A 23716-nucleotide genomic window follows, 5' to 3' on the forward strand; every position below is an offset into this window, starting at 1 on the left:
CACGCTTGCGTCGGTCTGAGAGCGCAGGCAAACTTTGCCCAGTGAAACCGGGGGGTGCTCAGCACCCACCGCATCCCCAGTTCCCGCACCTCTGGCGCCCTGGCTGCAGGCTCCAATGTGCGCTGGGTTCCAGCTGCTGGTCCTGGCTGGTCTGGGGAGGGACAGGACGTCTCCTCTTCCCCGGGAAAGGCTGCACCCGGAGCTGGGTCAGACTCATCACCGGGGACCTTCCTCCAATTGCAGGACGCTACGCAGCTCCCACCCAGGCTGCCATTTTCCCTCAGGCCTGGCCGAAGCAGATGCTTGGCCGGGCCCAGCCATCACCTTGATGGTCCTGATCACCCACCGCCAAGTCCCGATCCCAGGGGCCCCGACAGCAATGGCTCCTGGGGGTGCGGCGGTTTGGAGTGGGAATGGCTGTGAACCATCCAGCCTCCTCCAGCCACCCTGGGAGGAGCCGCCTCTCGCGGCCTGGCCTCTTCTCCTCGCCCTCTGCCCATCACCCTGCAGCTCTGCTTTGCCCTCTGCCACCCGCTGGGGGCACTGGGCTCCTCCAGCCCTGGGTGGGGGCTGTTGCCAGTCACCACTCTGCTCATGTATGCAGTTCTGGGGGTGTCAATACTCCCCATGTAGCCCCCAACTCTACCCACGGGAGACCAGCCAGGACTGCGTAGCAGCCCACCTTTGGGCCACGGCCCACAGTTTGGGAACTCTTGCCACGTGGGATCCTATAATGGGGGCACAATTCCCCACAGCTCCTCTAGGGGGCACCATTCTCAGTGTGATCCTGTAATGGGGGCCCCATTACCTTGCGATCCCGTGGGGAGGTCTCCCTTAGAGCCTGTTCCCACCGTGGAACAGGCTGCTGGACCCAGAGCTGGTGCCGGCCGGCTGGAGACCTGGGCGCTGCCCTGAGTGACCCCAGCTGAGCCGAGCCATGGGAGTGGTACAACCCCATGGCTCCTCCAGCTGCCCTTGCCCCCCAAGGGGTGAGCTCTGGGTACGTATCTGTCTCTCCAGTCAGGATGGCATCCTGGGCTGCTGCATTGCAGCCGCTGGCCCCAGTGCTGCCCCTCTTGGTCGCAACTGCAGCAGGTACCAGGGTAGGGTTGTTCCCAAGACAGCTGCTTGGGCACAGAGCTCGCTGGGGGCGCAGGTGTGGGGATTTTGCAGCCAGGAAGCTGCCTGCTGCCGTTCGTTTCTTTGGGGTCAGGCAAACGGGACATGGCACGCTTTTGTGTGCGAGCACAATTGCACCGAGAATCTCCCTGACACATTTCTCCTCCTAACAGAAACACCCAGCAGTGCCCTGGATATCAGTGCACCACTCAGGCCAAAGGCCAGGCACTCACACTTCAGACTTAATCAGACTCTTTCTGTCTCGGTGTTCCTGTGGCTTAAAACCCTGGTGCCCAGAGAAATCCCCTTCCAGACACCATCGCCCCTTGTTACTGAGCAGCGACTGCCCTGTGCACATGGCCCTGTCTCCCCGGGTGGAAGGAAGGCAGGGCCTGCCACGATGGTGAACAGAAGCTGCCCTGGGTAGAAATGAAGCAAAGACACTGCCCGGAAAGAGCCTTTATTTTCAAGGGCAGTGAAAAGTGGGAAATGCACCAGGCCGGCCAGCCCCAACCAGCATGAAGCGCTGATCACACAAAACAGCCCAGGATGGGTCTCAGGATTTTCAAGCCAGCGTCAGGATTTTGGGCACCCACGTTGTATCGCCTTAAAGGGGCAGTTGGTCAGCACCTTAAACAGAGCCTGATCTTCCACAAGCACTGAGCACCTGCCCTTTGAAGGCATCTCGAGGTGGACACCCAAAATCACTCATCACTTCTGAGAATCTTGGCCTGGGTTTTTATCCAGCAGCCCCCTCCGTCGAAGTGGTGTCACGGGACATCGACGGCTCTGGCACTGCCTGTCCCTTCAGCTCCTCCTTCTCCCTCCTCAGTCGGGACAGAAAACCCACTGGCGGTCCATGTGGTAGCTGTCAGTGGTGGCACACCAGAACCTCCCGAAGAGATTGTCAAACTTGGTACAAGCAGAGAAGCGTTTGCCCTTGTAGGTGAAAGGGAAAACACACGCTTCTCCATTGTCGTAATCTGAGGGAGACAGAAACACTGACTGGTACCACGGCCAGGGGAGATTTCAGCTCGGTTAGGAGAGGAATCAATGTTTTTTTTCTGCAAAGGACACGGTCTGTTAATTGACTGCGAAGGAGCTGTGCTGGGGGAGAGTTTCTTTTCCCCCCTCCCCCTTCAATTTCAACATGCTGTTATTAGGTTTCAGAGTGAACTGCCCTTTAGATGGATGGGGCAGTCCCCCTTCAGAGCCACGGTTCCAGGCTCTATGCAGATGCAGGCAAGCAGCACTGTACTGCTGACATGCGGGTCCCCTTTTTAAATGAGAGCTGAGAGTCTGGCGCACAGTTCTGCGGCTGCGGGATCTTGGAGCCAGGAGGCCCTGCGAATAATTCAGCCTCACAATGCAAAGCCACTGGGCTCCACACAGACCGGAGCTGGGGGAAATGGGCTGTGTCCTTCACTGCACTCTTAATGCTTTAGCTCCAGCATCTCAGCACCTTGACATCGTCACCTACATCCTGCCCCTGGCAAATGTCTCTGTGCACGGTCGCACTTGACCAGTTTCCCTGGGTCACCTCCCCGCATCAGGATCCTGATGTTCCCAGTCTCTGAAGGTTCTACCCTGCCCCGCCCTCCAGCTGGAATCGCTTCAGCAATTTCATCTCCCTTCCCAGCTCCTTCTCCCACACTCTCTGGTCTCTCTTCTAAAATGTAGTCAGTGTCGTCATTCCCCAGGCAGGCTGCAGCCGTTGGGTCTCAGGGCAGGAAGGTTTCACAGGCAGAGATAGGGAGGATTGGACCAGCCTAGGGTGGGAGATTCAAAAGTGCCTCCATGACTGAGCAGCAAACTCCCAGGGAAAATCACCTACCCGGATCAGTAGAAACTCTCGGAATCTTTCATAAATACCTCCCACCAAGCGTGTAGTTCCTAAATGCCACACAGGGCTGGGGCAGAGGTTCTGTCAGCATGAATTTGGGGTGATAAACACCGTTCCGGAATAATAATAATAATGTTTAAGTGTATTGCAGGAGTGCCTTGTAACGTCAGTAACAATCCAGAGCTCCATTATATGCTAGGTGCTGAACGTTACTAATTAGGGGTATTATAGTAGCCCTGGGAGCCCCACTCACAGGCCAGGGTAACACCGATAGACTCGGTTGTCAGCAGGTGGGATTGAACCTGGGATCTCGGGAGCTTAGTGCATGAGCCTCTACTGCATGAGCTTTAAAGCTACCTGGCTCTGAGCTAAGGCTGTAGAGCAGACTCACCATTCTCTAGGGGGCCTAGCCACCACTAGAGGGGGACAGAGCACCACTCCGAGCAAGCAGAGGGTTACAAGGGGTATTATGGTAGCACCGGGAGCCCTCTTCATGGCCCAGGACCCCATTGTGCTGGGTGCTGTGCATTATATATTAGGGGTATTACGGTAGCCCCAGGAGCCCCCGTCATGGCCCAGGACCCCATTGTGCTGGGTGCTGTACATTATATATTAGGGGTATTACGGTAGCCCCAGGAGCCCCCGTCATGGCCCAGGACCCCATTGTGCTGCACAAACACAGAAGTGGCCAAGTCAAACTCATGTGGCAGAAGCCTTTATAGAGCCCTAGACTTGAAGGCCAGAAGGGGCCATTGGCCCAGAGCCACAGAGGGACGTGGGCACCTAAACCCCAGCGTTAGGTGTCACTGCGACCACCACCCCCCCACGCGGCTACCTCCTGCCCGCGAAGGCTCCTGCCCTCGCTCGCCCCCAGTGTCTGCACTGTGAAGGCTTCCCAAGCTGCCTCTGGGCCTGCACGTCCTGCCTCCCTCCAGGCCCCCGGCTGCCTGTCACCCACCTCCTCCCCCAGCCCCCAGTGGGAGATGAGCCAGCCCCGGGCTGATTTGCCCTGAGGCCTGATCCACTGGGTGTGCTGGGAGCACGGGGACTGGCTTAGGCCCCATTCAGAGCCCAGCTGGAGAAGGCGATGGGGGTGCGTGTCTCCCTTATAATGTGTAGCCCTGGATTTCGAGCGCTCACCTGGGATGTGGGAGACCCAGGCCCAATCCGCCCTCGGTGTGAGCGAGAAAGGACTGAACCAGGGGCCTCCCATCACTCCAGGGCGGGCTTGAACCGCTGGGCTAGGGGACATTCTCATCTGCAGCACCGCAGTCGCTCCTGCTGAAGCACTTCGGATACCCACTTAAAGAGTCTTTGGGCCAAAGAGAGGAGGAAGAAGAAGAAGGGCTGTGTAACCTGGTGGTTAGAGCACCCCATGGCAGACGCACGGTCCGGTCCCCCTGCTGCAATAGCTGGACCAACCCAGTCTGGATTGGTCCAGCGTCACCTTCCAGCCATTGGCTTTGGCTCTGCTTTGGTCTGCTGGACTCCAACGGCCTTATTTTTTAACATTTGAATGCTGTCTTGTGTGCTATAAGATGTCATCGCAGCACGTGTGCTGTCTCATTCCCACCCCGCGTGCACGTGTGTGTGTTTTCGGGACACGTGTGTGGCATTGTGAGAGCACCGCTGTGTCACTGGGCCGAGCCAGAGCGGATTTTTGCACACGAAGGAGCAGTGGATATCCTCGCGAGTGGCAAGAGGGAGGGCGACCGACCGATCGTTAAATCAAACTCTCCCAGGAGGGAATTAACTGGCGTCTTGGAAAAGTTTGGCCAGCAGATTTGGAGCTGGGTCGTTCCCTTGCAGCTAGCGGGGGCTGCTTCCCGGGCCAAGCCGAACGGCCGCTGTGCCACGCAGGGGACCGGGGTAAGAGGCGAAGCCTGCCAGGACTCACCCGTCACGCTGCAGTACCTCCACCTGCCGTCCTTGTCGTAGTTCGTGGTGGTCGCGCACCAGCGCAGCCTGCTTCTGGTCCCATCCCGGGTGCAGGCCGAGTACGATTTCCCCTTGTAAATAAAGGGGAAGGCGCAGGCGGGAGAGACTGAGAAGTGAAATGGAGAGAGATCGAGAGAGACAAATCACAACCACAAGCAAAATAAATTGGCATGCTCCATTGGAGTCAATGGACCAGATCCCCAAGAGGGTGTAAATTGGCCTGGCTCCTTTTGAATTAAAAGGCCAGATTCTGAGCCCGCTGTAAATCAGCACAGATCCACTGAAGCCGGTGGAGCGATGCCAATTTACACCAGTGGCGAATCTGGCCCTGTGAGAGGGGGCAAGCAGCCAATATCTACACCGGCACAGACAGGGAGGTCTTTGTTCCCATGAAGGAACTGGTCTGATGTGCAAATTCACCCCTGTTCTTTACTTGCTTGCTCTGATCTGATTTGTTATTGCAGATTATTTACACTAGAAATGCTAAGGGATATAACTGCATCTTGTACCTAGGGACCAGATCCGGACTGTAGTTACTCCGGAGTGGATTTGGAGTCATGCTAATGACTGCAGGTAGAATCAGCCTCAGATTCTCATCTCAGGATTTATTATTAGAATGACCCCCACTGCACAGACCCCAGCCGAGATCAGAGCCCCACTGTGCCAGGCACTGCACAGACCCCAGCTGAGATCAGGGCCCCACTGTGCCAGTGGAGAAACATGGAATGCCTCACAGAGATTAAAATCAAAACAGATGAGATAGACAAAGGGTGGGAAGGGAAACTGAGGCATAGGGCAGGGTTGTGACTGACCCAAAGGTTACAAAGGAAGCCATGAATTGGTCAGAGCTAAACCCTAGGTGTCCTGACCCCCAGGGCAGAGCACTAGTCCTGGCAGCAAAAGCAGGGACGGAGAATCGTTACAAATGACAAACCTGGAGGATCTCCAGTCTCTGGAGAGCTGAGCTCATTAGCAGCAGCCAGGCTGAGCGTCTCTCTCTCTATTTCCCCTCCTCTCTTTTTCTGTCTCTTTTTTCCCATTCACGTGTATTTTCCCAGCTTTTCTTTTACATCCTCAGTCCTGTTTTCTCTCCCCCTCCCTCCTGCCGCCCGGCTCTCTCTTCCCAAATGCATCCATTGCTTTGGTTCCCCAGGGATGCTGCTGGAGTTGGTCTAATGGCCAGAAGTTTTCCCAGGCAGAGATAGGAAGGGTTGGACCTGCCCAGGGTGGGAGATTCAGCAGCAGTTCCATGACTGAGCAGACATGTCCCAAGGGAAGTCACTCACCCCATTAGACACTCTTTGAAACTTTGCTAAACTACCTCCCGCCAGACGTGTGGCAGGTAGATACACAAGGCTGGGGTGGGTTGTGTGGGAGAGGTTTTGTTGGCATGAATTCGGGCTGAAAAGCACTAATTCCTGCCACTTCTTCCTGGACAAATGTGGCCCAGTCAAATTCATGTGGCTCAAACCTTTATAGATTCTTAGATGTTAAGGCCAGAAGAGACCATTCTGGTCATCTCGTCGGCCCTGCTGTATAGCACAGTGGTTCCTACATCCAGCCAATAGCTTACAGTTGAGCTGGAGCAGATCTTTGAGAAAGACGCCCAGTCTCCAGAGAGACACCGAGGGATCCGCCATCACGTGGCAAGTTGTTCCAGTGGCTAGTTATCCATCCGGTTGGAATTTGTGCAGCTTCAGCTGCCTGCCAGTGGATCTGCTAAACGTTGGCCTGATAGATTAGAGAGCCGTGTTTCTTAATACCTGAATATCCGTGACACCACCATGCATTCCCTGCCCTGGCTCATTCCTTCTCTGTGTGAGTCTGAATGGTACAGCATCGTGGGAGTGCCATCGTCTGATTGCGCTGGGTGGGGGCACGGTAGCCTGGAAACGTTGAGAGCCACGGCCTTACATCATAAAGTCCAGTTGGCTTGGGTGATAAACTGGGGCTGGAATGTCAAGGGGATTGTCTGTGATCCAGGCATGCTCCATTATGACTGGCTTGGTGAATCTAATGATAGAATATTCCCGCAGTTTGGGGGTGTCTGCTCTGTTCGCTGGCGATCAGTCCTGAGTCTGGGCGTTCTCAGCTGCGACCCGATCTAGGCAGCGTGACACAGAGCTCAAGGACTCACCCTTCTGGGTGCACAACTTCCATTTGCCGTCCTTGTCATAGTCGCTGGTGGTCGCGCACCAGAGCCGCTTGTCGGTGCTTCCGTCCCTGGTGCAGGCCGAGTACGATTTCCCCTTGTACTTAAAGGGGAAGGTGCAGGGCAGAGAGTCTGGACCTGAGAGTGAAACGGGGAGAGAGCAAGGAAAGGCAAGTGACAATCAGCAGCGGCCATTGAGGCCAGTGGCCAGCTCCCAGCTGGCGTAAAGCAGCGCGGATCCAGCTGAGGGTCTGGCCCTAGGTATCACGGGGGTGGGGATGTGTGTGTGGAGAGGGCGGGGGAGAGGAACCAGCTCGATCCCCAGAGACAGCTACACTGCCACTCACAGGGAGTTCTCCATTCTCATTTAAGAATTGATCTGACCCCCCCAACTCCTCTCTGTCCTGTAGCAACTGGCTTTGATCTGATTTAACTGCAGCTTGGCACAAGGGGCCAGATGATGAGAGCAGTGACTCTAGAATCAGTTTGCAGACACCCCTGATGACAATGGAGTCAGACCCACATTCTCATCTCAGGATTTATTAGTAGTAAGACACTCCCCCTCCCCCCACAGCGGGGCCAACAATGACTTTTCGATTCACTGGCAGTTCTGAAAATGTTTCAGAAAAGTTTCGCTTTGGGTCGCACCCAAACCAATGTGTTTCAGATTTTTCGTCAGCCTGAAGTGGAGAAAGTGAACGGGAATGAATAGCTAGAGCGCGGCCTCGAGTCTCCTCCAGCCTCAGCGAGCGCCCCGGCACCAGAGTCATTCTCTGGAGCTGGTCACAAATTCATTAAGTGGTTTTGGGTCATCTGGTGCTGCTTTTTTTCAGCAGCTAAACTATTTACCAGGAAACTCACTCAGCTCCGTCATCAGCCAAGATCAGGGCCCCACTGTGCCAGGCGCTGTCCAGACACGCAGGGAGAGACAGTCAAAGCTCACAATCAAATTAGGGTTGACAGAGAAAGGGTGGGATGGGAAACTGAGGCACGGGGTGGGGAGGTGACTTACCCAGGGTTAGAAAGGAAGCCATTGTGTCAGTTGACCCGGGTCCTGAGACTTGCGGCTGTGTTTTTTGGGTTTTTTTTTTGCTGTGTAGACGTACCCACAGTGTCTTAGGTGTGTAAGTCCCATTCTTCAAGTCATTTAGACCCAGATTTTTAAAGGCATTCAGGAGTTGCTGCGCTCAGTGTTGCAAAGCCAACTGTGGTGAGAGACTAAACCTTGTTTTCCAAAGGGATTTAGGCACTTAGTAGATGAAACTCACATAGGAGCCAAAATCTCATTGACAATCAGAGGAACTAAATACATTTTGGAAATGACATTTAGGCTCTTAAATCAGTTGGCTTTGCAACACTAAGGCAGCAACTGCTAAATACCTTTGAAAATCCAGGCGTTAGGCACCTGGGGCTAAATTTTCAAAGGTCTTTAGGCTCACAGAGACGCAGGCAGGTGTCTAAGGGGCGTTTCCCAAGGCACCTCGCTCCAGCTGGAAGCTATGGTCTCAGAAAAGTCTGGCCAGTGGATTTGGGGCTGGGATGTTTCCTTGCAGCAAGTGGGCCTGTGTCCCTGGCATTAGGGCTGCTGTGCCGGGCAGGGGAATGGAGTGAGAAGCGAAGGCAGCCAGGCCTCACCCATGGGAGAGCAGAACCTCCATCGGCCATCCTTGGCGTAGCTGTCGGTAGTTGCGCACCAGAGCTTCTTGTCCCTTCGTCCGTCCGTGGTGCATGAGGAGTACGATCTCCCCTTGTAAATAAAGGGGAAGGTGCAGCGGGGGGAGCCTGAGCCTGTGAGGGGAGCAGAGAGAGATGGAGGAACAGAAAAATGAGGCGCTCTGCTCTCGTGAAGGCTCAGACCAGCTTTCTGTCGAAAGCTCAACTCTAAGTACACTAAAATCCGCACGATTACTCTGATTACCTTGAAACTTGGTATGTTTCATGGGGTCAGGGGGTTCGATTTCTGATCCAGATTTGGTCCCATTTGACTAAGGGGTTCCCAAGTTACAGCCCCCCTGAAAAAACCAGCTTGGCTTAAAGTTGACTTTTTTTTTTTTGCATGTGGCTAGAGATGAAGCCGGGGCTCAGACTGTCACGCCAGGGCCTCAGCCACTTGAGGCGCACTCCCAACCGAGGGCATGGCACCAATTAGCCCTCTGGGGAGAAATCTAATTCCAGTGTCATTAGCCGAAGTTTGGGTCTCCGGTTAGGCGCGTGGCGAGCAGGTTTAAGGCTCATGCACGGAGCACAGTGCACGGGGCGTGATTCACTCAGCATGGACTATCACAGCCTCTGGACCCACGCAACACAGAGCTAGCACTGTGAGCTCAAACCCGACCCCAGGCAAAAACTGAAAATTAAACAAGGGGGCATCGTGCTACGTTCTGCCTCTGTCACAGGGGAAATGAAATCTGAGCACAGCTGAGTATCCAGGCAGTGCTGTACTGAGTTCTGAACGGAGTATAAATTACAGGTGCAAATCCCCACTGGGAGGGGAGGGTTATTGGGGTGGAAAAGTAGGTGGGAATAGGCAGTGGAGGGGGGATTATGGGAAGGGGTGGGCAGGAGACAGTTGGGGGGTCAGGTGGAGTGGGACACTGGGAAGTGGGACATGGTTTGAAGGACTGGGGGAGAATAGGGGCTGTCTGCCAAGATCTGGAGGGGGGAGGTCCTGATCCTCTTTCCCTACCTTTGTGTGTGTGTGTGTTTGAACATGGGGGCCCCCTGTCCCTCTAGGTGGGTCTGAGCCCCACTGCCTGCCCCTTTTTGTGTGTGAGGCTCTGGAGCACCCCGTCTATCTATTGGAGTCTAACCCCCCGCGCTTCCTCCCCGCTCATGTGAGCAGGTTCTGGTTGGCTTGCCCTTCTTGGGGTGGCTCCCCTCTCCCTGCCCCCTCCTGTGATCTGGGACCTAGGGGTTCCTGCCCCTCTGGGGGTATCTGAGCTCCTCTCCTTGCCCCCATAGGAACCAGTATGTGGGGGAGCCCCACCCCTCTGCATGGGGAGCCGAGAACAGCCATCCTGGTATCATGCCCCGAGAACACACAGCTGAGTTGGGGTGAGGAGCTTAGGATGGGCAGGCTTGGTGCATCTCACAGTTTCCCCAGCACTGGGGAGGGAGTGGGGGACTGCCCACAGAGATGAATGGAGCAGTCCTCACATCTTAGGACCCTGGTGTCCAGCTGTGTCCATCTACAGGGGACATTCTCCTTCTGCTGACAACACCTCTCTGCTCTGAACAGGCCATGTCACTCTGCGTGGAGGCTCCCATGTCTTTGGACTGACCCTGGGCTGGGGACCTGCAGAGAGCAAAGGTGCTGCTGCTGGTTAATTTCATCAGTATCATGATGCAGCACCATTGTGCCAGAGCTGCCCCGGTGATGCCAGACACAAAATCTTGCAAAATCCACATGCTCCTCCAGATTTTCCTGAACTTTGCCTTGCCTTCTGGGGGTGTGGGGCAAGGCAAGAGATCTAAATCTGGGGTCATTTGAGCAAGAAGTTCCTGAGAAAACAGCTTGTCTTAAAGGTCACATATTCTCCTAGCATTTTGGGTGGCACACCTGGCTTCCCAAATGCAAATGGCTTAATGGGGTGGAGGCTGAACTGGAACTGATGGTGTGGGGGTGGGTGAGAAAAAATATGGCGGGGAAAGGAGAGACAGCTGTAACGCAACTATAACCACCATGTAATAAAACGGTTGAGTAGGACAATGTTGAAGATTTCTCTCGCCGGCTCTGTTAGCAGCTACAGATTCCAGCTGTTTTAAAGCACAACTAGTCACCCTAGTCCACTACAACAATGTGTACAGAGGATGTGCGGGGGTATTTAGGAATCACACAGCAGCAGTGTGGCCCTGTGGGGTGGGGATAGCACACAGACTCAGAAAGCCTGGGACTCTGCCATTGGCTTGCTGAGTGACATTGTGCCTCAGTTTCCCCCCTCAATTAGGTGAATAATGATGTTTCCCCTGTTTGGAAGCTACAGATGAAAAGCGTTTTGTAAGCACAGGGGCGTCTGAACTGCACACCTATGTGATATTTACAACAACCCATAGGACCACTAACTCCAATCAACGACTTTTCTCTTTCTTTTAAAAAAGGGTTAGAAATTAAATAGCAAAAAGCTTTGTTAACATTGAATTCAGCAAAATCCAAACTAGTGAGCACCAGGAAGTACAGAGTGAAGGTACGCGCCCACACCACCTAAATTCTGCCCTCTTGGAGCGATGCCCCAATAAGCCTGCACCACGTCCTCACCCAGCACTGACCAGCAGCTCCCTACACTCAAATCCTTCGCATGCATGACAGAAAGATGATCACAGCTACTGAATCTCACAGCCCCTTCATCCTTGGGCACATGAGACCATCACTCTGCTTTCACTTACCCATCATTTAACTCACTGGCTGCCCTCTCCCACCTCACTGCTGACAATCCCCATGGCAAGGAGCCCCTGCACCCAACTAGTGGCACAGCCAACTCCAGTGTGTCTCCCACTTCTCTGCTGTTTAATTATTACGCACCAAGGGGGGAAACCGCTGCTCTGAGGGGAGAAGCTGTGACCCCATGAGTGGGCTAGTGGAGATGGTGCTAGATTTGAAATCTGGCAGCCACCTGTCTTCTAATCCTGCTGCTGATCCCGGGCAAGGTTATGCCTCAGTTTTCCCATATGACAAATCTGTCATTTACCTTCCCTGCGTAAAAGTTTTAAAGCTGCAGAGGAGAGGTCTATGTACACAGAAGCAAGGTGGGTGAGGTAACATTGTTTATTGACCCAGCCTCTGCCGGTGAGAGAGAAAAGCTATCAAACGGCATAGGTTGGACCTGAAGACAAGCGCTGTGTACACTCCAAAGTGTGTCTCTCTCCCCAGCAGAAGCTGATCCAATAAAAGCTGTTACTGCCCCCACCTCATCTCTCCATATCCCGGGATTGACATGGCTACAACATCACTGTATAATACAGTGAGCAGCTGGTACTCTCCACTTCCCCCGTTCTCCATTTGGGGTGTGTGTGCCCAGGCAGCTACCTCACCCACTGAGCTGCCCTCGGGTGCCGGAGCCCCACACCCATGAGCTATTGCCAGTGCTCTGTGCTGCACCCCCCCCGCCCTATGCAGGGACCATGTATCTGCCCCCGGGACGCTCTCTGCAGCTGCGTTTGGGACACGCTCCGCCACTTGCAGCAGATCAATAAATCAGAGCAGAAGTTAGTGCACAAGAAAGAAAAGCTTCCGAGCCATTCTCCTGTGTGTTCAGTTCTCCCCCAGCCCCCACCCAGGGGACCAGTGAGATGAGGGTCCTGGGGGGCACAGCCTGGGGCTACCCACGGGGAAGGCATTACCTGGGGCTGCCACGCACAGGGCCAGGGCGACCAAGCCCCAAGCCAGGAGCTTCCTGCTGGATGACATCTCCCTGGCTTGTTCTGGGTGTCCCTCAGAGTCGCTCTCCCCTTATGGAGTTGGCAGGTGGGCCGCCCCCCAGAGCCACCTGCTAACAAGGAGATTTCACAGCTGCCCGGCTGCACATTGTTTCTGTTCCACCCACCCGGATGTGCGGAGAGAGGCAAATCCTTCTGAGGCTGGCATCTGGCCCTGGCCCCTGCCTTCAATAAACTGCCCTGCTCCAGTTGTGCAGCCCAGACTCAGCCACATGCTCTGATTCTTGTAACTTTGAAGATGCCGAGCTAGGGAATGGGGGGCAGGGGGGCACTGGAGCAGTGCTCAGGTGTGGAGGTTGATGCAGGGTGGGGTCTCTCCCGCTTGCTCAACCTTCATCCCGCCAGGCCGTGCTCTGGCACCAGGACCCTTATTCAGGGGAAGGGACCATCCCAGCAGCTCGGTTCTGAAACACCCAGTTCGATGGCTGCAGCTTTACCCAGGAACTGGGTTTCCAAAACTGCCATTTTTCTATGATCTCTCAGTGAACAAGGACCCATCCTCAAAGGGCCCTTTGCTCCATGTGCTCCAACGTGCTGACAGAGCAGAGCCAAAAGGGGGGAAGCCAGGCCCTTTCCCCACATGGGAAGGATTTGGGGGAAGGGAGATGGAGCCATCTCAGACCCCCCACCCATCTCACTCCCTCCCCATCGCCCCACAATTCCTCTCCATCACTGCTGCCCCAGGCCAAGGGAGGGGGCTCCAGGCTCCCCCACCCCAGGATAGAAAGGGGGGTCAGAGCAGTGCAGGGGTGTGTGGGGCGGGGGTCAGAGCAGTGCAGTGGGGAATCGGGGGGAGGCTTTGGCTCGGCTCCACCTACCGCCACCTCCGCACCCCCCATTTGTGACCCCCCTAAAAGGTGCCCCCCCACTGACTCCACATCCCAGCCCTGCTCCTGCATCCTCCCCCAGCTCCTGGTCCTGTGGGGCCCCAGCAGACCTCCATCCCAGGGTGGGGCACAAGCTGGGGTGGGCAGAGTGGGCTGGGCTGGACAGGCAGAGATGGGACACAAGGAGATGGTGTCCGGGGAGCAAAGGGACTCGCATGCACGCAGGGACTGCTGAGCCTGGGGTGACCCTTCCTGAGGAGGCAGAGGCTGGGGCGGGTGAGAGCTGGGCTGTGGGACCTGGGGGAGCTGAGGGGAGATTTGCAAGAAACCCAAGGAAATGAACTGCCCGTAAACTTTGTTAGCCCAGAGTGAAGGGCGCCCGACACAAACTTGTGCCGACGCAGAATGTTGAGCGCAGAGACACCCAGATCCCTGCAGGGAATACGGCGCTGAGGGCCACTCCCCCGCCCACAACACCAGCCACCCCCACACCAGTGCTCTGCCCTCACTGGGGCTACAGAGCACACAGGGGAGGGAGCGCATGGCTCCGCCTAGCACCTTTGCTTTGCCAAGGCAGAACATAGGTTTGGAGCAGGCGCAGCGACCAGAAGCCCCCTCCAGCTGCCAATACACCCGAGTCTGCCCCACGCAGCCCGGCCCCGACTGCCCCAGCATCTCCCGGGCCCCGACTTAGTTCACGCTGCCCTGGAGGGGGCAGGGCCGTGCGCTGCCAGCCTGTGGACGGTCCTCCTAGCCAGGGGACCCTGCCAGAGATGCAAGCGGCAGAAGGCAGCATTGGCATGAGGCTTCCTGGGGCTCCCAAGAGGCACACACTCCTCTCTGGCCAGCTGCTGCCCCCCGCCATGTGGCATGGCCCACCTGAACCCAGCGAGGGCAGCTGGAGAGTCGGCTGCTGAACGCTGCAATTCACAGCTGTGCCGCCCAGCACGACCGATGGCATGTTCAGAATTGTTCTTCCGTCCATTCACCCTGGAGTCCTGCCCCCCCCGGCTGAACCGTTCATGCTGCCGCCTTCTCTGGGCAACAGGCTGCTGCTGGCATACCCTTCCCTGTCCCCCCCCCCAGCCCGTGTCTGCCCCCTCATGCTGGTGTGTGTTGCATTGATGCCAAAGGCAGGAGCAGGCTATGGCTCAGAGCTGGCTCCATGCCTGGGCACTGGCTGGAATGGAGGCCACGGGCCAAGATTGGGAGCACGCCAAGCCGGGTTACTTTTCTGGGCTGCCAGGCTCAGAGCACAGGCCCAGAAAGGCCAGTGACATTCTCCCACAAGTCACTGCGAGAGCGTTCAGAGAGTAACACAGCACTAAGAGCCAGCGGAGGCTCCCTTTGAAGGCCCAAGGCCTCCTCTGGGTTAGTGCAGCGCCACTGGGATGCAGCAACTCACGCGTGGCTTTGCAGTGTGCATGGTCCCACCCGGGCACTCAGCCCTGGGGGCCGATCACCTGGGTTAGCTCAGCAGTGAAGACAAACCCAGTGATTCATAGGTCCCAAGGCCAGAAGGGTCCACTGAGATCATCCACTCGGACCTCCTGTATCACGCAGGCCGGAGAACGGCCCTGCAGCAATTCCTGGAGCAGAGCTGGTAGAAAAACATCCAATCTTGATTTAAAAAATTGCCAGTGATGGAGAATCCACCATGACCTTCGGCGGATTGTTCCAATGGTTAATTACCCCCCCGCCCCCCCGTTAGACAAAAAAACACTTAGAGCAGGGACTGCTGGGTTATGACTCCAGGACCTCTTGTTTAGTAGGGAGAAACCACAACCACCAACACTGTGCCCACCCTCTTTGAAAGAGCATTCTTGGAACTACACGTCAACCAACTCAAGAGAAAAAGGGATCAATGGACCAGCTCCCCAGCTGCTGAAAATCAGCCCAGTTCCATTGGCATCAATGGGCCATGTCCCCAGCTGGTGTGAATGGGTGCAGCTCAGCTGAATCATAGATGGTAAATTCCCACACAAGTACGCCAGCCCTATATGGGGAGGTCTTCACTGCCATCCTCTACAAACTAGCCCTGAGCTGGTTTGTTTTTGCAGATTATTCACCCCAGAAATGCTGAGGCCTCTAACTGCAGTGGGGCTCAATGGGCTACATTCTGACCCCAGATTCTGGGCCTTGTTAGGGGTGAATCCAAAGTGAACCCCAACATTGGCAGAGTGAGGCTCCGAACTTCTATTCATTAACCTGGCCACTTGCTGCCGTCTGCTGGTGAACAGGAGGAAGACACCTGACGAACGCAAGGAGCAGACCCTAGTTTGCATGTTCCCTGCCAGCCCCGCACTGGCTGGATCAGACGATGGAAGCTCACAGAGCAGCACCTCCAGTCCAGACCCCAGTTTCACACTGGACAATTTAAGGGCTGTGGGCAGGGCTGTGGGTCAGGAAACCAGTGGGAGCAGGCAGAGTCAGGGATGGTGAGTTGGAGTGAGTTGGGCATGTCAGTGCCCGGAGCTGCACTGCCAGGTTCCAGCTACAGGGCCTGGAAAGCAACATGTCTGCTGCGCCCCATCCGATTATGTGTGTCGTGTTGTACACACTGCTGTGCATGTGGCTGGGAGTCCCCGTGTCCCCCCTGTCCCCTCGTCACATTAATAGTGGAAACCTCCATGAAAACGAGCAATCTCGTGATCATATTCCAGCATCAGGTGACGAAGTTAATTTACGTCAGTAGATCTGGTCAGTAAAATTGCTGACAGAATAAGTTTTCCATCAGAAAATGCAGGTTCGGCAAAAAGTGGTGTTTTCGAGGTGTTGATTTCGATGAGATTTTACATGGGAAAGGTTGGAAACAAGTTGCTTGGAGGTTCTCAATTCACTGCAATAATGCTGAAAAGTTTCCTTCCCATGAGGGAAAAACATTTCAGTTTGAATGTATCGTTTCAGTTAATTTCATTTTGACTTTAATTACATTATAATATTACAATGTGAATTTTAATATGTTATATATATCTCATGTTTTATATAGTTTATTTGATATTATAGTTTGAAGTTTCAAAATGATCAGAGCCTTCAACAAAATATTAACATTAACATTATAGTATATATTTTATTTTATAATGTTTTGTAATTATTAGACAGAAATATTATACATTATTGCAAAATATTAATTAATTATCCAAACGAAACATGTCACTTTACTTCAAACTATTAATTGAAATGTTTCCTCCTGATGAGGGGAAAACGTTACATTTTGAATTTACATTTCAGTTCTTTTCTTTTCAACTTTTATATTGCAATGTGGATTTTAATATTATTGTAAATATATTTTGTATATTTTATTTTATATTGTAGTCTAATGATTCAAAATGATCAGAATGAAGCATTTTACCATACTGAAACAAAATATTAATGTTAATATTATAGTGTATACTAGATATTTCATTTTTTATTAAAGTATAATGTCTTGTAAATATTGGACTGAAACATTTTATTACAAATGTTATTTTATTACAAAATATTAATTGAAACCTTTCCTTCTAAGAAGGGGAAAATGTTTCATTTTGAATTTATGGCTTCAATTCTTGTCATTTCAACTTTTATATTATATTGAAATCTGAATTTTAGTGTTATAGTATATATAAAAAAATATTATGGATATAACAAATCAGAATGCAACATTTGAAAGAATTTAAGACCGTTGGCAGTTTTTCAAAGAGACATTATTAAGGGCACAAGACGACACTATTCCACTGTGTAGGAAAGATAGGAAGTATGGCAAGAGACCACCCTGGCTTAACCAGGGGATCTTGAATGATCTAAAAATCAAAAAAGAGTCCTACAAAAAGTGGAAACTAGGTCAAATTACAAAGCATGAATATAAACAAATAACAGAAGTATGTAGAGGCAAAATTAGAAAGGCCAAGGCACAAAATGAGATCAAACTAGCTAGAGACATAAAGGGTAACAAGAAAACATTCTACAAACACATTAGAAGCAAGCGGAAGGCCAAGGACAGGGTAGGTCTGTTACTCAATGAAAAGAGAAAAACAATAACAGAAAATGTGGAAATGGCATGAGGTGCTTAATAACTTTTTTGTTTCGGTTTTCACCAAGAAGGTTGGTGCGATTGGATGCTTAACATAGAGAATGCCAGTGAAAATGGGGTAGGTTCGGAAGCTAAAATAGAGAAAGAACAAATTAAAAATTACTTAGACAAGTTAGGTTTCAGAGGGGTAGCCGTGTTAGTCTGTATCAGCAAAAACAATGAGGAGACCTGTGGCACCTTAGAGTCTAACAAATTTATTTGGCCATAAGCTTTCGTGGGCTATAACCCACTTCATCAGATGCATGTCATGTTATAGCCCACGAAAGCTTATGGCCAGATAAATTTGTTAGACTCTAAGGTGCCACAGGTCTCCTCATTGTTTTAGACAAGTTAGATGTCTTCAAGTCACCAGGGCCTGATGAAATGCATCCTAGAATACTCAAGGAACTGATTGAGGAGATATCTGAGCCATTAGCTATTATCTTTGAAAAGTCATGGAAGACAGAAGAGATTCCAGAAGACTGGAAAAGGGCACATATAGTGCCAAACTATAACAAGGGAAATAAGGGCAACCCAGGTAATTACAGATCAGTCAGCTTAACTTCTGTACCAGGAAAGATAATGGAGCAAATAATTAAGAAATCCATTTGTAAACATTTAGAAGATAATAAAATGATAAGTAATAGTCAACATGGATTTGTCAAGAAGAAATCCTGTCAAACCAACTGGATAGCTTTCTTTGACAGGGTAACAAGCCTTGTGTATGGGGGGAAGTGGTAGATGTGGTATATCTAGACTTTAGTAAGGCTTTTAATTCAGTCTTGCATGACCTTCTCATTAACAAACTAGGGAAATACAACCTAGATGGAGCTACTATAAGGTGGGTGCATAACTGGTTGGATAACCATTCTCAAAGAGTAGTTATCAGTGGTTCACAGTCATGCTGGAAGTGCATATCCAGTGGGGTTCCACAGGGATCCGTTCTGAGTCTGGTTCTGTTCAATATCTTCATCACTGATTTAGATAGTGGCATAGAGCAGGGGTGGCCAACCTGAGCCTGAAAAGGAGACAGAATTTACCAATGTACATTGCCAAAGAGCCACAGTAATACGTCAGCAGCCCCCCCCCCCCCCCATCACCTCCCTACCCTGCTCCCAGTGCCTCCAACCCACCGGCAGCCCTGCCAGTCAGTGCCTCTCCCTCCCTCCCCGCACCTCCCGATTAGCTGTTTTGTGGCATGCAGGAGGCTCTGGAGGGGGAGGAGTGAGGGCACAGCAGGCTCAAGGGAGGGGGTGGGAAGGGGTGGAGTGGGGACAGGGCCTGTAGAAGAGCCAGGGGTTGAACAGTGAGCACCCCCTGGCACATTGGAAAGTTGGCACCTCTAGCTCCAGCCCCAGAGTCGGTGTCTATACAAGGAGCCACATATTAACTTCTGAAAAGCCGCATGTGGCTCCAGAGCCACAGGTTGGCCACCCCTGGCATAGAGAGTACACTTGGCGGATGTACCAATATGGGAGGGGTTGAAAGTGCTTTGGAGGATAGGATGAAAATTCAAAATGATCTGGACAAACTGGAGAAATGGTCTGAGGTAAATAGGATGACATTCAATAAGGAGAAATGTAAAGTACTCCACTTAGGAAGGAACACTCAGTTGCACACATACAGAATGGGAAATGATGGCCTAGGAAGGAGTACTGTGGAAAGGGATCTGGGGGTCAGAGTGGATCACAAGCTAAATATGAGTCAACAGTGTAACACTGTTGCAGAAAGAGCAAACATCATTCTGGGCTGTATTAGCAGGAGTGTTGTAAGCAAGACAGGAGAAGTAATTCTTCCACTCTACTCCGCGCTGATTAGGCCTCAACTGGAGTATTGTGTCCAGTTCTGGGTGCCACATTTCAGGAAAGATGTGGACAAATTGGAAAAAGTCCAGAGAAGAGCAACAAAAATGATTAAAGGTCTAGAAAACATGACCTACAGGGGAAGATTGAAAGAATTGGGTTTGTTTAGTCTGGAAAAGAGAAGACTGAGAAGGGATGTGATAACAGTTTTCAAGTACTGTGGCAGTGGTCTGATCTTGTCCCCATGGGTCCTGTGCTTCCAGGCGGTTTATGCTAGCCTCAGAGACTCACTGCAACCCTCCATATAGCCCTTCTCTCTCTAGGGCCAGGGTTACAGTCTACTGAGCCCTTTTCATCATAAGCCAGCAAGGAGGTTGGTGAGAGAACTCCCACAGTCTCTGTTGTCCCTACGGGCTTATTCCATAATAGTTTAGCCTCCTGTCCTGACACGGGCCTATCTTCCCCTCCCAGGAGGTGTTTCTGTAGTGGCAGGTTGCGGGGAATCCTGGGCCCGCCTTCTACTCCAGGTTCCGGCCCAGGGACCCTAATGGCAGCAGCTGTTGGCAGCTGACCTTTCACTGCTAGAGTTGCTACATTTTCCTCGGCCACTTCCCCACAGCTCTCCCGCTTCTCTCTTCTTCACCCTTACCTTACGGCTCCCTTACCGATGGCTTGAGGGTGTCTTCATTACCCAGCCCTTCATCCCCGCTTCCTCTCCTCTGGCTTCCTGGCTCTCTTCAGCCTGACTGGAGTGAGCCCTTTTATAGTATCAGAAGGGCCTTAATTAGAGTCAGTTGTTCACATTAACTTAATGACAGGTTTCAGAGTAGCAGCCGTGTTAGTCTGTATTCACAAAAAGAAAAGGAGTACTTGTGGCACCTTAGAGACTAACAAATTTATTTGAGCATAAGCTTTCATGAGCTACAGCTCACTTCATCGGATGACTCTTTGCAGGTTAATTGGACTCATTAGCTTGGAGCAGCCCCTGCTCTGGTCAGTCAGGGAACAGAAAACTGCTAATCCAGTGGCCAGTATATCTGTCTTCTACTACTCTGTTATACCCAACTGGCCTGGGTCTATCACAGTACCTAAAAGGTTGTTACAAGGAGGAGGGAGAAAAATTATTCTCCTTAACCTCTGAGGATGGGACAAGAAGCAATGGGCTTAAATTGCAGCAAGGGAGGTTTAGGCTGGACATTAGGAAAAACTTCCTAACTGTCAGGGTGGTTAAGCACTGGAATAAATTGCCTAGGGAGGTTGTGGAATCTCCATCACTGGAGATTTTTAAGAGCAGGTGAGACAAACTCCTGTCAGCAATGGTCTAGATGGTGTTTGGTCCTGCCATGAGTGCAGGGGACTGGACTTGATGACCTTTGAGGTCCCTTCCAGTCCCATGATTCTATTATTTTGTTAATTTCAATTGCTGTGATATCCGTAATTTAAATTGCAGTATAATGCTTCAAAATTAGGAGAAGGATCCATTTTGATTGTATAGAAACAAATTTCTGTGCCGTTCTTGGGACAATCTGACATTATCCAAACATTTCACTGCTCCTGCTTCGACATTTTTCAGCATTTCTGTTCCAAGACAAGCTTGAAACGTCAGCTTTTCATTCGCATTAGGACTGACAACAGATTTTGGAAATGTCATGTTTCCCGTGGAGCTGCCGTGCCGCTTTCCATCTGTCTCTGCACCTAGAGTCATTGATTCTGAGGCCAGCAGGGACCGGGGTGGTCTAGGCTGAGCCCTGTATAGCACAGGCCAGGGAACGTCCCCAAAACAATTCCCGGAGCAGATCTTTTAGAAAAACGTCCAATCTTTGCTTTAAAATTGCCGGTAATGGACGGGGTGGCCCCATTACTCTTGCTGGCCTGGAGCCAGCTCCAGTTGGTAGGGGTGCCTGTACTGGGGTCCATCTGGCAGCCCGGTTACCAACCTGCTTGTGGCTAAAGCCCTTGCCAGTGTGTCAGTCCCAGCGGCATGTGGGAAGCCCACTGGCTCACACTGCTCTGATTTCTGGGCTGTTAGCAATGTTCAGCCCCCATGGGACCCACGGCAATACCAGCTGCCGAACCACCCTGGCCAAAGCTCCCACAGGGGCCCTGCCAACGCCAGACGGGCTAGTCACGGACCTGTGGGGCTGAGATGGCCTCGGCCTGGCCCTGAGCCATTCAGGGGTGACTGGCCCAGTGCCTCCTGCCCAGCCACACTGATGTCCGGAGTCCAGACAGCACAGGGATGTGGCTGCCCTGCTTGGGGGCCCAAGGGGTCAGGGATGGGGGTTTGGGCTGAGGCCAATCTGGGGGCTCTGTCACCCTGGGCTTCAAGCCATTATTATAGCATATCCCCTTTGCCCCCCCATCCCACTGTGGGGTGGATCCTGCAGCATCTGGGGGGTGACGGAGCCCCCTGGGTGGGCCCCACACAGTCTGTCCCCCGCAGGGGGAGGAGGAAGCCATCTTTGTCACCATGGCTCACAAGATCCAGTGCCCCCTCACTGGTGCAAAGGGAGGTGATCAAACCCTGAGGAACTAGGGCAGGGGAGAGGGTTATGGGTCCGGATTGGATGGGGGCTGCTCCCTGAGCCTGGTGGATGCCACCTGAGGGTGTGGCCCTGTTGGGGGTGAGAGTCCTGGAGTTCCCCCACAGCAGCCCTCACTTCCTCAAACTCCACTTCACCCTTACCTCAGGGCCTCCTTCCTTGTGCTGCTATGGTGTGTACTACTCAGCCTCTCCAACAGCGCAACTTCCTCCCACAGCTCCTGACATGCACACCCACCTGACTGACTGGGAGGCTTTTAACTAGTTTCAGCCAGCCCCTGACTGGCTTCAGGTGTCCCAATCAACATAGCATTCTCCCTGCCTTCTGGAAAGTTCTTAATTGGCCCCAGGTGTCTTAATTGACCTGGAGCAGCTTCCATTTCACTTAACCTGGTACCAGGGATTTGTTTAGCCTGGAGCTAATATATCTGTCTCCCACTACTTTTCTATAGCCATCTGGCCTTGCCCCATCACATATCCCCCCCCTCTGCTCAACACCATAGAGTTGGGCAACTTGGGACGCCAGGCAGTATGCTCGTGACAGACCATCAGCATTGCCATGGTGGCATCCAGCCCTGTGCCGTATGCAGAACTGGAATGATTGGAGGGATAAGAACCACCTGATGATCTTTGCATTCTTTTTCTTATTCCGCTGCATCCACTGGAGGGGTGCATGGTCCGTCACAAGAGTAAATTGCTGGCCTAAGAGGTAATAACACAGTGTCTCCATAGCCCATTTGACAGCAAGGCATTCTCTCTTGACTACTGCGTATTTCTGTTCTCCTGGGAGAAGATTTCTGCTTAGGTAGAGGATCAGGTGTTCCCCTTCTCCCACCATTTGCGACAGAACTGCTCCCAACCCCACCTCGGAAGCATCTGTTTGTAAAATAAATTTCCTGTTAAAGTCCGGGGCTATGAGTATGGGGTCATTACAGTGGGCCGTCCGAAGGTCTGTAAATGCCCCCTCTGCTGCGTCGGTCCACTTTACCATGTCTGGAGAGAAACCCGTGGAGGCTTGTGGAACCTCCCGGATGGTGAACATGAGGTAAGGCAATAGGGTATCCCAACCTCTCCCATCCCGGCTCACCACTTTCCTGATCATGGCCTTGAGGGTCCTATTGAACCTTTCCACGAGGCCATCTGTTTGCGGGTGATATATAGAGGTCCGTAGGGCTTGTACATGGAGCAATGAACAGAGATCTTCCCTCCAGGGCAGAGGGTGCAGTCGGGTTGCGGGTCCCTGGGGCAGGGGATGCCATCGGGAATTGTACTTGTCATGTTTCTAAAAGGTCAGCTACCATAGCTGATACTATTAGGGTCCCTGGGCTGGAGCCCAGAGTAGAGGGTGGGCCCAAGCTCCCCCCCAACCTTTGCCCCCTGATTAATCATGGAGACTGGGAGACAACAGAGACTGTGCAAGGAAGGATAACTTCTCCTCACCTCCCTTGCTGGCTTATGATGAAAATGGCTCAGTAGACTGTGACCCTTGTCTCTAGAGAAAGAAGGGTTACGTGGAGGGTCACAGTGAACCTCTGAGGCTAGCGAAATCCGCCAGGAAACGCGGGACCCACGGAGGCAAGGACAGAGCTTTGTCACAGTTGATTGAGGCTTTAGTATCAATAATAAATTGAAAATGGTGACCCTCACCATTGCTGAAAATGTAGGTTTTCCATTTCCATTTCTTTCTAATGAGGCTATAATTTTACATGGGGTCTTTTGGCGTTACACATTCTGTTCCTCTACATTTACATTTTTTGTTTGTTTCTTGGCTTTTATGCTTCAAATGCGGTGTTGAAATTTAGGATGCGAGTTCAGTCACTACTACAATGGGCTGAGGTGGGGTGTATTGGTTGTCCAACATTATGGCATTCATTTGCTGCTGTATTTCTTGCATTTCACGCTTGTGAAAATCTAGTGTTTTTCCAATTTAGTGAAGTTATTTTATAATCATGTCCATTGTAGGACTAGGGGTTGATCATTTGGGCTTCTCAGATGGAAGCGATAACAATTCA

The 23716-nt window shown here is 52.3% G+C and overlaps 1 protein-coding gene across 1 annotated transcript; it reads right to left on the reverse strand.

The window, feature by feature from the left end:
• Window positions 1–1947: 1947 nt before the first annotated feature.
• On the reverse strand, window positions 1948–21079 carry LOC141976849 (matrix metalloproteinase-9-like). Its single transcript, XM_074938013.1, has 5 exons — window positions 20890–21079; window positions 8688–8834; window positions 7038–7184; window positions 4860–5006; window positions 1948–2102 (listed from the first exon to the last, which is right to left on the reverse strand). Exons 1-5 carry the CDS (start codon window positions 21077–21079, stop codon window positions 1948–1950), a joined length of 786 nt encoding a protein of 261 aa, XP_074794114.1.
• Between the last annotated feature and the right edge of the window lie 2637 nt (window positions 21080–23716).

Source organism: Natator depressus, chromosome 23 (genome assembly GCF_965152275.1).
Source record: "Natator depressus isolate rNatDep1 chromosome 23, rNatDep2.hap1, whole genome shotgun sequence".
Lineage (NCBI taxonomy): Eukaryota > Metazoa > Chordata > Testudines > Cheloniidae > Natator > Natator depressus.